The sequence below is a fragment of the Talpa europaea genome, assembly GCF_964194135.1.
Source record: "Talpa europaea genome assembly, chromosome: 11".
Taxonomy (NCBI): domain Eukaryota; kingdom Metazoa; phylum Chordata; class Mammalia; order Eulipotyphla; family Talpidae; genus Talpa; species Talpa europaea.
This window is the reverse complement of record NC_140078.1, coordinates 69,160,687-69,173,128: the sequence shown is the minus strand read 5'-3', so window position 1 is coordinate 69,173,128 and position 12,442 is coordinate 69,160,687. Positions and strand designations below refer to the sequence as shown.

Here is a 12,442-nt window from a genome sequence, read left to right as displayed (position 1 = left end):
AAAAAAAAAAAAAAAGAAGAGCTTGAATACTCTCTGTGCCCCAGAGCGCTTGGATTTACCTGCCAAAATTAAAAAGTAAACTCAGGTCCGTAGATGTGTCTTTAAAAAACAGCCAAACTGGCTGGGCCATCAGCAGAAAGCAGTGTCCTGGGACAAGGATGAGGCCTGCTGGACTCCCAAAGCCTTATGTCTGAGAGCCACGGGCTCTCAGAAAATCCTGCCGGGGTGAGGGAAACTCGGCCCCTGGGCCCAGGAGACCTCCGTCCATTCCTCGGGCCAGATGCAGCAGGTGCAGGCCCACCTATTGGCCCCGTGGAGGGCTGGCACCCTGGCCCCTGGGACCCTGGTCTCACGTGGACTCGAGCGTGTTGAGTGGGAACAGGTTGTGGTTGGTGGGTGTGGAGAAGTAGAGCTGCTCGCTGGGGGTGTGGTTGTCGCACGGGCTACTCAGCCCCAGCGTCCGCTCGAAGTCCAGCAGCTGCCCCATAAAGTTGAAGTTGGGTGAGATGTTGGACTTTTTCCTCTTGACAAAGTCGTAGGCATCATTGAGTGACAGGTTCATCTTCTGCATCAGGTAGGCCACGGTGACTGTCACCGAGCGGCTGATACCTGCCAGGCAGTGCACCAGAACACCACACTTCTTGGAGCGGGCCTCATCTGAAACACACAGGAAGGAGTCAGGGGGGCACCTCCTCCAAGGAGCCCCAGCAGGTAGGGATGGGACACAGAGGGTGGTGTGGTCACTGGCTGGCGCTGCCTGACTCTTAAGGGACCTTGTAAAGCTCCACGTGGGTGGGGCAGTAACTTGGAGTAGCGGTCAAGAGCATGACCATGGAGAGGGTTCTGCCATGCATTAGCTGAGTGAAGGCAACTGTGATGACTGCAGTCACTGCCAATCCACCTACTGCACAACTGGCTCTAAGGATTTCCACCTGCGGCCCTCAGGCCATCTATACCATGGCCAGTAAGCTGATTTTACAAATAGGGAAACAGATGCAGAAACAGTGACAAGGCCAAGGTCGCGCAGATTTTCCAAGCTGCACCCCTTATGTTAGTCCCAACCTGGGGATCCCATGAGTACCCCCTGGAGAGCTTTTGGAAAACAGGCCTGAGGAAGGGTCTTCCTCAAGTAAATGAGTGGCCTACCTCTGTATTTGGTCTGCCCTGCACCAAGACAGCCCCCAGGGCCTTAACTTCACTCTGAAATAGTTCAGGACTGGAGCGAGGAGGGCCACATTGCAGGTTTCACACATGGTATTTGCTTAAGCGGGGCCTATTCACCCCACTTACTAGACTTCCCCCAGCAGGCCCTTGTGTCAGTGACATTATCCCACCAGATACAATCAGGTTCTACCAGCCCTCTGCTATGCCCTCTACCTCTCCCAGTTCCCCACAGTGTCATTCTCACCCCTCTGCCTGACACACAGTAGGAACTCAATCAATATGGATTGAGACACTGCACAAATAATCTCTCCTCCCTAGAACTCTAGAGTAGCTGCCTCTCTCTGTGCTATAGTGTGTCAGGGATAGGTTAACGAAAGGCAGCCCTGGGACCCTGAAGGTCCCCATCTCCTGATCCTGAGTGCACTGGGAGTCAGGCATTCAGCACTCTCCCACAAGGTGACACACAGGTTCACAAATCGTTCCTCATTTGGTTCCCACTGCCTCTGGCTCTCCATCCCAACTCCACACAAGGGAATCCATGATTAAGTACACAGGAGGTGCTTAATACAGACTACAGGACTGTCTAGGGCAAGATAGTAGGGGAAGAGACAGACATTCTTCAAGTAGAGCTATGAGATCTGACCTTGAGCTTTGGGGCTGGTGGAGAGGGTGGTGGCAGCAAGCCTCCAGTGACAGCATGCAGATACAGGGAACACCTGGCCCCTAAAGCCACTTCCCAGGTGATCCAAAGTGAAACTGCTGCCTTTAATTTTTAGGTGTGGCTGAGGATGAAGGGTAGGGAGCTGGTCTTGATCTTACTCCACTGAATCCTATTACTTCACTTGTCAAAGGGGGGAAAGGTTCTCCCTCACCCTAACACCCTATTTTGTCCCCCTCCCCTGATGCAGAGGAAACTTTAAGAAGGATAAAAGCACCCATCAGCAGCCAGGCTCAGCCCTGGGAAGCGAGAGAGAGGGGGTTTACAGCCCTCTCTCCTATCCCCTCAGTGGCAAAGCACCCACAGCCCTCTTGGCCCTGTCCTCCGGGGCAGAGCTGGGAAGCTCTGGGAAGCTCTGGGCAGCCCCAGCAACAGCCCCTCCCCCAGGCCTTAGCTTCCTTCCTTCCTCCCAGCCAGGCACCTAGTTTTAGTTCCCAGTAAGCGGATGAGGCGGGGAAGCCTCCCACTTCCTGTTATTAAAGCTAGCCCGGCCCTGCTGACACCAAAACGCCCTCCACTGGACACAGACACCAGCAAGAGAAGACTGCTCAGGCCACCCCCACCCTGCCACTGAGGATGGGAAGAAACACTAGGTCACCAGGCTCAGAGAACCCAGGGCTTACATTCATCCTGATCTTATATCCCTTCCCCACACCCTGGATGATAGCTAAGGCCAAGGAAGATGACCTGCAGTATAACAGCCTCCAGCTGGCCAAGGAGGAAGCAGGATGGGGAGGTCAGAGATAAGGCATGCAGCCTGAGTCAGCTGAGGCTGGGGATGCAGGGGATCAGAGGGCTCTAAGCCAGACAGCAGAACACACTGCTCGCCCCCACATTCTCTGTATACCTCCAAACTCTTAGCAAGTCCCACAGGCTGCCAGGGACATTTGGGGCTCCGCTGAGGCATTCTAGGTCACATTTCAATAGCTGCCTTTTTGGGGTAGGCCTCAGGCTCCAGGGCCACCCCTTGAGACCCCTCAGGTACACAATAAAGACCGCATTTTGACAGCCCCATTCTGCAGAGACACGTGTGCTGGGGAGTGATGCAGAGCAAGCGAGGCCCGTGGGAGGTCTAGAGCTGTGATGTTTCAGCTTGCTGAGACCAAAACGGTGGAGCCAGGAAAACACAAGCAGAATCTGTGTGGTGCCGAAAGCTGGGGGGAGCCCAGGACTCAAGGGACTGCTTAGGCCCTGAGGGCCTCAGTGACTCACAGCAGGCAGTGGTACACCCATGGCACACGCTGGCACATGCAGGGCATACACAGGCCTTGACAGGCCCAGAGGTACCCAGCTGGGCACGGGTGACACCCAGAGTCACATACACACCTTGACATGCCTGCCCACCCACCCTGCCCAGAGTATAGCAGCACCTACCAATGAAGCTGATAGCCTCAGGGAAGAACTGGGAGAGGTTCTGGCTCCAGTGGTCAGAGATGGGGATCTGCTTGTAGGTGAACTCGCCACCGTGCTCGAAGGCGTTGGGCAGGTTGGGCGTAACGTTGAGGATATACTTGATGCCGTACTTGCCGAGCACGTCCAGGTTGGTGGAGTCCTTGGCACAGCCGAGGTAGAGGTAGGGCAGGATCTGGACGGGGAAGGCCGGTTGGCTGGATGGCACAGGGCTGCCATCTGACTCGGTGGCACTGCTGGGCAGCTCTCGATCTGACTCACCGTCCGAGCAGTCAGAGCTAATGCGCAGGCCCCCCAGGCCCAGCACTGAGGTGGGCGGCGAACCACTTGGTGAGGACGAACTGTCCACGTTGGTCTCGCAGTGCTCTGAGTACTCTGTCTGGAACTTGTTGAAACCACCTGCGGCCAGGGTAAGACAGGGCCTGGGTGAAAGACTGCTGATGGCCCTGGTTAATTCCCCCACCCCAAAATGGCTGTACATGACTAACAGTGGCCAGGCCTCCCCACTTCAAGCACTGTAACACCAACAACAGTCAAAAGGGTCATGCCAAGTAAGTTACACACGGTGTTCTCCACACCTATCCTATGACCCAATTCACAGATGAGGAAACCGAGGCCCCAGGAGTTGAAGAAAACTGCCTGAATCCCATACCCTTACCCATATACTTCAGAGCCCCAGAAAATTCCTCTCCCACAGTGCCCATGCTATCTGGCACTCAAGGGGGCTCAATAACTACTAAAGAAAAGAGGGGTCTGCAAACTCCCTATTTCACATGAGACCGCGAGAACCAGAGCTGCAGCTGGATCAGAAGAGAGGGCCTGGGCCTCCTGACTTGGAATACAGAGCTTGCCTACGTCCCCAACCACAGTCAGGGAGGTATTGGCTTGCCCTTTTCCCCAGCAGAGGCAGGTACTTAAAGGCGACTCCAGCTCTACCTCTCTAGAAATCCCTAGAACACACTATCTCTTACCCACACAGGAGGGTCCCTGGGGTCTTCACAGGGACAAGAAATGGGGAGTGCCTTGCAGCCAGGCATGGGCCCTGTGCTGGAGGGTGCAGCAGACCTCCGTTCCCCTCCTCTCCTGCCCGCCCTGCTGCCAGCAAGAGGCCATTTTGGAATGTTAATTGGAAACACCGGCTTCAGACACTCTGTTTCCCCCCCACCCCCCAGCTCCCCTTCTGAAAGCTGTGGGGTAGCAGGCTGGGGACTTGAGGGGTCCCTGGAAAACATGAGGGGCCACGGCAAGGGACACTGCTTACCACCCCTACGTGCCTCCAAGAGGCTGTGATTCCCAAATGGTGAGACCTATGCCAGAATGCTGGAGTCCCCCCAACCCAAAGGGTCCCTAGGCCCTAGGGCCGTGGATGGTGCTGCAGTCTCCTGTCCTGACCCTAGTCTTCCAGAGACATGTAGTCCAGGCTGGAAGAGTAAGACTTGGGTGCCTCGTCGCCTAGGAGGGTCCCAGGAGGAGGCCCCTCCGTCCTCTGAGAGGGCTCAGCTGGTACCTGGGTGCTGCCACGGCCGCAAAAAAAAAGGAAAAAAAGAAAGCCCTGGCAGGGAAAAGTTTTTCAGAAGACTCTAATCGTGCGCGCAAACAGGCACCTCCGCGCCAGCCTAAACCTGCAAGGCTGGGGCCCCGCTCCCTGGAGAAGTGGATGCGGGGAGGGGGCGACGTGGCGCCCGGCGGGTAAGGCTGAGCACCGGGAGAGAAAGCAGCCTCTGGCGGGGGCGTCTGGAAGCAACAGGCAAGTTCTAATCCCGACGGGGGTCTCGGTGCTGCCCTCACCTTGGAGGTAGTAGGCCTGGCAGCCGTCGTCGCGCAGTTTCTGCAGGAGCAGGCCGAGCACCGAGGCGGGAGCGCCAGGCTCCGGCTGCCACTCGGCCGTGGCCTCGTCGTAGAGCAGCACGGTGGCCGCCTTGCAGCGCGTGGCAAAGCGCTCCTTGTCGGCGTGGTTGGGGATGATGGAGCGAATGGGCAGGTTGCCCTTGCGCAGGCGGCGCAGCATGAGGCCCGGGATCGCCAGGTTGATGGCCGTCTCGATGTGCGACGACTCGAAGAGCTCGTGCGGCCGGCAGTCGAGCAGCAGCAGGGACGCGCCGCCGCGCGCCTCCAGCTCCTCCTGCAGCCACTCAGCACTCTTGCAGGGCATGGCCCCCGCGCCCGTCGCCGCGCCCGCCCCGGTGCCCGAGCCAGATCCGGACCCCGCACCGGGCTCCGACCCCGCCCCGGTGCCCACAGCCGCCGCCGCCCCCGAGTCCGACATGTGCGCCCGCGCTGGGGGGCCGCGGAGCTGGTTTTTCATGGGGAGCGCGGGCGGCCCGGGGCCGGGGCCGGGCAGCCTCGCCCAGGGACGGCACCGCGGCCGCGCGGGCCCCAGCCGCGTCTCCGGGCGCCCGCCTCCCGCCGAGCTGCGCGCCAGCCGCCCCGGGCTCCCGGCCTCCCGGCCTCCCGGCCTCCCGTCCCGCCCGGCCCTCCGCGCGCGCCGCGGCCTGACAGTCCCAATTAAACGGCGGCTCCGGCGGCCGCGCGCCGAGGCGTCCTCCGGGGGGCGGGGCCGCGGGGCCGGCGCCCGGGCTTAAAGGCGCCGCGCCGCCGCCGCCGCCCCTCCCCACAGGTACGCGGCTCGCTCGCTGCCCCGCGCCCCGGGACCCCGCGCCGGCGCCCCTCGCCCCGCCTCAGAGCTGCGGCCGCATCGCCTCGGCTGGAACTGTGAACCCCCAGGGGACGCAGCCAAGACGCCTTCCCGGATCCTCCATGCCGGTGCCCCCAGATCCTCGGCGTCCTAGAGGGAAGGGCAGCCCAGGGGGCGTTCTGCGCCTGTCATCCCCTCCCTGCATTCCCAGAAGCGGAGTTCCCCTGGGAGGAGGCGGGAGGGTCTGGGCGCGCCGAGCCAGCCCCCCCCTCCTGCGTCAACCTCGTTCATTCACTCCTCTCAGTGAGTTCATTCAACAAATGGAAATTGAACGCCTACTACGTGCCGGGCACAGTGCTTAGGCGTTCGCCGTTCCAGGCGACTGCATAGTCCCTGTGGTGGCCAGAGCCCCCCAGACCTGAAGGCCTCGGGTCTCACTCCCGCAGGACTGACGCGGAACCAGCACCTAAGCCCGCAGTCGCGCCCCCCTCCGCGGGCAGGTGTGGAGCAAGCGTAGAAGTGACCAGCCCTGGGAAAAGCGAGCTGGCCCTTTAAGAAAGCTCCACGGGCGGGGCGGAGACGCGCGCCGGGCGCCGCGCCACGTGATTTTTCCACAAGGGGCGGGGGGAGAGGCAGGAGCCTTTATATTCCCTCGCCTTCGCCCACCTTCCCAATGCGCCAATGAACTTTCGTGACAGGCGGGAGTGGCCTCACAGACAGCCAATCAAGGCCAAGGAGACGGGGAGGGAGGGCAGGAGAGAGGGAGGCCGGGAAGGAGGCGGGTCGGCCGCCGGGTCCAGCCCCCGCGGGCAGTGGGCGGGGCCCGCGCCTGCTAGTTGTGCCCCGCGGGAGGGCGGGGCGGAGGAGGTGAATGGAGCCTCAGGTAGTCCTGGAACAAAGCGTCTTGACTAGAGCGGCGCGCGTGCGCGGGGGCTGTCTCGCGTTCCCCGTGGAGCCCTGGTGGTCTGCCCTGGAAGGGAGCCCGTCCCGGGGCCCTGCTGTCAGCCTGGTCGATTCCTGGCGGAATGAAGTGTCCCCACCTCCTTGGGCCATGCTCCTCCCACTCAGCCCAGGTCTGGTCTGCTGGAAGCCACCTTGCCCCACCTCCAACTAGAGGAAGTGGGGGTCAGGTGGGGCCTGTGGTGCTGGACGGTTTCTGGAATGTGGAAGATTTGCGCTTTCCACTGACCTAATCGGAAGTCACGAAGAAGGGAGCAGTCCTCGCATCTCCCGGTCTTCCATGCTAAGTCCTTTTACCTGAAGGACTTCATCGCAGGCGCAGTGCTGTGTCCCAGAGGAGCAGGGGTCTCTCCTATTATTCCCCTGGATTCATACCCATAGAGGTGAAAGGAGGTCTCCAATCTCCTGCCCAAGGATGTCCTGGGGTTGCAGGGCAATTCCCACATTCCTAGGGTCCCAAGACTTGCGGAGCTTCCAGGGCCAGAGAGGCCCAGACTTCTTGCTCTGCCCTTCCACTTGGGGCTGGTGCATAGTGTGATCGGAGTGGCATGCTGACTTCTCTGGGTTTGGGTTTGACCCGTGTAGGAAAGTGCTGGTCTGGACAGTGCCCAGCCAGTCCACAAATCTGTTCAACTAGGAGGGTGTCTCTCTTAGGCAAGGCCTCAGGGATTGAGGCAGCACATAAAAAAAAGGGGGGGGGGGGCTGGAGTGTGAAGAAAATGCTCTCGGAGTTTAAAAAACAAAACAAAATGGCAGAACAGACTCGCAGGGACGGGGAATCATTCCTCCCAGGGCTCGCTGAGGGCCTGTGGAGCACCAGGCCCTTTCTGGAGCTTTGCCAACAGCTATGCCAGAGGAGGAACTGGCCAGCACTCTCACTAGTGTGGGCACAACTTCCAATGTGTCCCCAGTCTGTTCCCCATCCATGAGGAAGAACCTCCCTGGAGAAAGGAAAGGAAGCAGATTTCACAAATTCACAAATTGGTATATATGGTGCCCAACATCTATGGGCACCAATTTGTCAACCACTGGAGACCAAGACAAGGACACAAGGAAAGGACATACAGATATACAACATATAGACACAAAGAGCTCTTTAGTTACCATTTATCACGTGTGGGATATCTCATACAACTGCAGCTTCACTCATATGCCAAAGAAAAAAAACAAGCAGATAAAAAAGAAAAAAACCCCTCAAAGTTAAAAAAAGCAAAAAGTTAAAAGGAAATAACAAAATCAAGATTGAAAACCTAGGTTTAATTCAATTATTTACACTTATAAAACTGGTGGTAATATTTAACGGAAAAAGGCTACTTAAATTCAAGGCCGGGAAAAACACTGAAAGAACTCAAGTTAGGGATAAAACCGCTTAAGCTCATGGTTGAGGCCACGTTTGGGGCAAAACCACACCCACAAGAGCAGTACGCATGGGAAAAAAAACAGACTTTTCAAGACGTGAAACAAAGATTTTTACTGCGAGTCCTGCAGACCTAGTGCGCTTATGGTGACCAACACAAGGAAAGTTACTTTGGGCTGGTCAACCACGGGTGTAGCTTGGAAACCACATTGGGCGCCAAACTGTTAAGGAGCAACCCCGATATAAAACGGGTTGCCTGGCTGTGGGTCCTCACCCGTGCGCTTAAAAGGGACTTATTAATACTCCACTATAGGCACACACAAAAGGTTAATAAAAGGTTTATTTACAAGGGAAATGAGGAAATGTACAACTCAGGGAGAAAATAGGGAAATAAAGTCTTTAATGTGTCGTACCCAATCCGCTGACCTGGAAATCCCAAAGGCACTCCGAGAGTTGCCCGAGCTGCAAGCTGGCGGCGAGCCAAAAAAAAAGGGAATACCCCAAAGCCCATGTGTCTGGTTTTATACCAAACCTGGCTGCTTAACCCCACCCTCAGGTTCCAGCAACCTTCCTTTTGGTGGTGAAGGGATTTGTAGTTCCCAGTGTCTTGATGGCTTTGGTCTGGGGTGGGGGTGGAGTCCACAAAGCCTGTATGGAATTAGCTTTAGGACATCCTTTTCCCCTAACAGAAGTCTGCTTCCTTTCACATTAGCCAGTGATGGCTCCACTGTCTCTTCCCCTCTGGGCTGCAGGGGACATGCTCCCTGAAGAGGAGAACTGTGAGGACATGTGGGATGGGAACGACTCCCCTAGGGGTGGGGAACATCCTCCAGCATGGCTGTAAGGAGGGGCAGGATTTGGGGAATCAGGAGAAGGGAGAGCATGCAGGAGGATGACAGTAGAAGCAAAGTGGTAGAGGAAATTCTGCCTGGCTATATGGGGTGCCAACATCGCCCCAGGCTCCCATCACCCAGGAGAGACCTGAGGCATTGATTCCTGAATGAAACTCCACCTCCTTCTAGACACAGTGCATAAAATGAATCCTAACCCTGCTGCTACAGAGCAGAGAGTTGTTTGACTTGCAAGGCCCAGAGCATAGCCAGAACTTGTCCGTGCTCAGACAGCAAGGGGCTAGGGTTGCCCCTACCCAGGGCCTCACCCAGCAACTGTAAGCCTCCCTCAATGATGCTGAGAGAGGGGAGACCTGGGACTCTAGGGTGGGCCTTGGGATCAAAGACATTCCTTTTCTTCAGGAATGTAGCTTTTCCTGCCCTTCAGGGGTTTGGCCCTCCCTCACCCCCAGGAGATGTGGGCCTCAGCAAGGGTCTCCCTGAAGGGTGGGATGAGGACCCCCAGACAGGTTCGTGGTGGGGAGGGGTGTGAGTTGGTCTTGGACAGAGAACTCCGAAGACAATGCCTCTCCCACTCACCTCCAAGTCTTTGCACAACCTGGCCATTTTTTTGCCCTTACCTGTTGCCTGTCTTTAGAAGATCCTAGCTCAGGTATCACATTCAGGAAGTCCTCCTCTGATCCTCCAGGCTAAATTAACCCCTTGCTCCATACTCCTGGGATCCCTGCCCTGGACTCTACCATAGTTACTATTCAGCAGCCTCCCCCTGTTAGAGGGCAGGGAGAGGGGCAGCCCAAACCCCGCAAACCTGCCTATTCTAAATGGGTTCTGCCATCCGCCGCATCAACACAAAATATATGAGACTTTAATGGGAAAGAACTTTAATACAACTAGGAAACAAGACAGGAAAGGCAAAGAATCTAGTTTCTAAATCAAGCACCCAAAGTTACCCGTCCCCTCGTGGGTAAAACTCCATCCAAATGGGACTGGCCCAGAGCAAGGCCCCAAAGCCTGCCACAAGTCTAAAGCATCTTCCAGTGGAGACCCACAGAAAAGGATCAGAAACAACCAGACAAGCCCGGAAGGAAAAGAGCAAAATCAAGATAAAAACTGCCATGGTCACCTCCCCACGGGTCTCTCACCCACATCTGTGTCACCCAGTCTACGACCAAAAGGCAAGCGCAGTTTCTTCACGTATCTCTTGGCTCCATGTGCCTCCTCCAGGTCTCCTTCTGGCTCTCCATCCTGATTCCTTCCTCAGTCTCCTCTGCAGCTTTTTCTCTTCCTGCTCAGCTCCACCCTCCATTTGGGTGGGGCAGGGAACCTGGAACCTCCCCCTTTCCTGGGGACCACCCTGTTACACCCCCACCTCCTAACTTTCTCCTTTTGGGTGCCTCATGGCAAGGCTGCCTCCATCAAGCCCATTCCTCCTCCTGCCATCCCTGTCTCATCCATATTCACCCAAGCAACAGGCCCAAAGACATGAGGCATGTTTGGAGATGTCTTCCCTGTTTGCACAAAATCAGACCCAGAACCTCACAGTAAGGGGCCCTCCCAGCAGGGCAAGCCTTGACCATGAGGGTGGAATGCTTGTTTCCTAAGCGCAGATATGAACTGGTATGAAGGCCAGCCTTCATCACATACACACAAACACACACACACACACACACACAAACACACGCATGCACACTGATTGATAACCCAGGAGCTGTGTCACTAAGAATAATTTAAGCATCTTGGCAGCTCACTTTCTTTACCCACTGGTGCCCATGGAGACCTTAGAGATGGGCCACCATGTTTTGAAAGGCACATGCAGAGAGGAGGTATGAAGGGGGGTCAGTTCCTTGCCCACCCATCCTAAGAAGACTAGCACAAATGTAGGGTGAGCTCCGGCTTGCTTCCAGGACAGCTTTCCAATAGAGGTCTCTATTTCACATCTGCTATGGTAGCTGAATATGCACTGGGGCAGGGACTGACTTTTCCAACCTATGCTGCTGCTGCTTCTGCTGGTGAGCCAGCCTCCTTCTGTCCAGGGCAGCTCCACCAGACTGGGGAGATGTGCCATCAGAGCCTGAGGCACAGTCTGGGGTCACTCTGCTTGCCCTTGAAACTCATGATGAGGTCCCTGCCTGGGCTGTCATCAGAACAGGTAACATATAAAACAAGCCAGCAGTGGACTGCAAATAGTCTGCAACTCTCCTGGACAGAACTCCTGGCTATACACATACGTGTGTGCATGTACACACATACATGTAAGGACACATACACACAGGTATAAACAACACATAGACCTACGTAGAGCTCAACAGACTCACAGGCACATATGTGTGTGTGCAGAAGTACACAGACACCTACCTATACACAAATGCAGATATGCACAACATGCATGTACACACAAAACCCTGGCTACTCGCCACTCTTGTTGCAGAGATATTCACAGATAAGTACCCCCAGAGGGCTTGTTACAGGCTGGTGGGGCCCACACTTGACCCCCCCCCCAGGCCTCCAGTCACCTGAGCTCACCATGCTTTATTGACTATAGCTGGGATCTCTGTGGTGACAAGTTTTGGATGGAATGCGAGTCCACCCCAGCCCTCCACCCAGCAGGAAGCTGCCAGGCCCTGGGTGATTGTGGTACTTTGTGGGGAAACTGTTGCCTGGCATGGCTCTAATAATGGGGAGGAGGTGCCTGTTCATCCTTCCTTCCCCTGCTCAGGTGTGTGGAGCTGAGTGAATAGGAGGACAGAGCCCTACAGAGCACGCTGGAGTGAGGGTCACACCCAGGAAAGTCAGAGAACAAGACCTGGCAGGATGGAAGCCATCTGGGAGATCCCCGAGGGTGCCTGGAGAAGGTAAAAGGGAGTGAAGAGAGCCAGGCTTCCCCTCTCATTGGAGCTCAGACATTTTCTGAGGACCCATGGTGGGCCAGGGAGTGTGCAGGGCAGTGAAGGGCCACTTCAGAGGATGGGACATGATTCCTCCCTTTCCCAACCCCCCACCTGGCAGTGACAGAGCAGACCCTTGACCAACCTCCCCATGTGATCCCCGGTGGCCACTTGCTTGAGAGTGACAGCTTTGCCAGCCACATACCCAGCCCAGAAGGCCAGCCTGGGGATAGAAAACAGAAGACATCCAGTCACACGCTCCAGTGTTTTACTCCTGCCCGACATTACTAATCACAGCATTTTTTTCTTGGGAGCCATCCTCTGGCCTCAAAACCCTTCCAAACAGGCATGGCCAGCTGATTGATTGTGATAGACCAGGGAGATGAAATCTATTTGCTAAGGTCCCAATTCATAGCCAAATTGGCTATGACCTCTCTGTCCCCACCCCCAGCTCATCTCACC

General features: G+C 56.5%; 1 protein-coding gene across 1 annotated transcript; it reads right to left on the bottom strand.

Moving 5' to 3' along the window:
• Window positions 1-349: 349 nt before the first annotated feature.
• Window positions 350-5,597, bottom strand: DUSP7 (dual specificity phosphatase 7; the record flags this gene model as incomplete). Its single annotated transcript, XM_084247393.1, has 3 exons — window positions 350-657; window positions 3,257-3,691; window positions 5,081-5,597. The coding sequence occupies 3 exons, from the start codon at window positions 5,595-5,597 to the stop codon at window positions 350-352; spliced, it is 1,260 nt and encodes a 419-aa protein (XP_084103519.1).
• Between the last annotated feature and the right edge of the window lie 6,845 nt (window positions 5,598-12,442).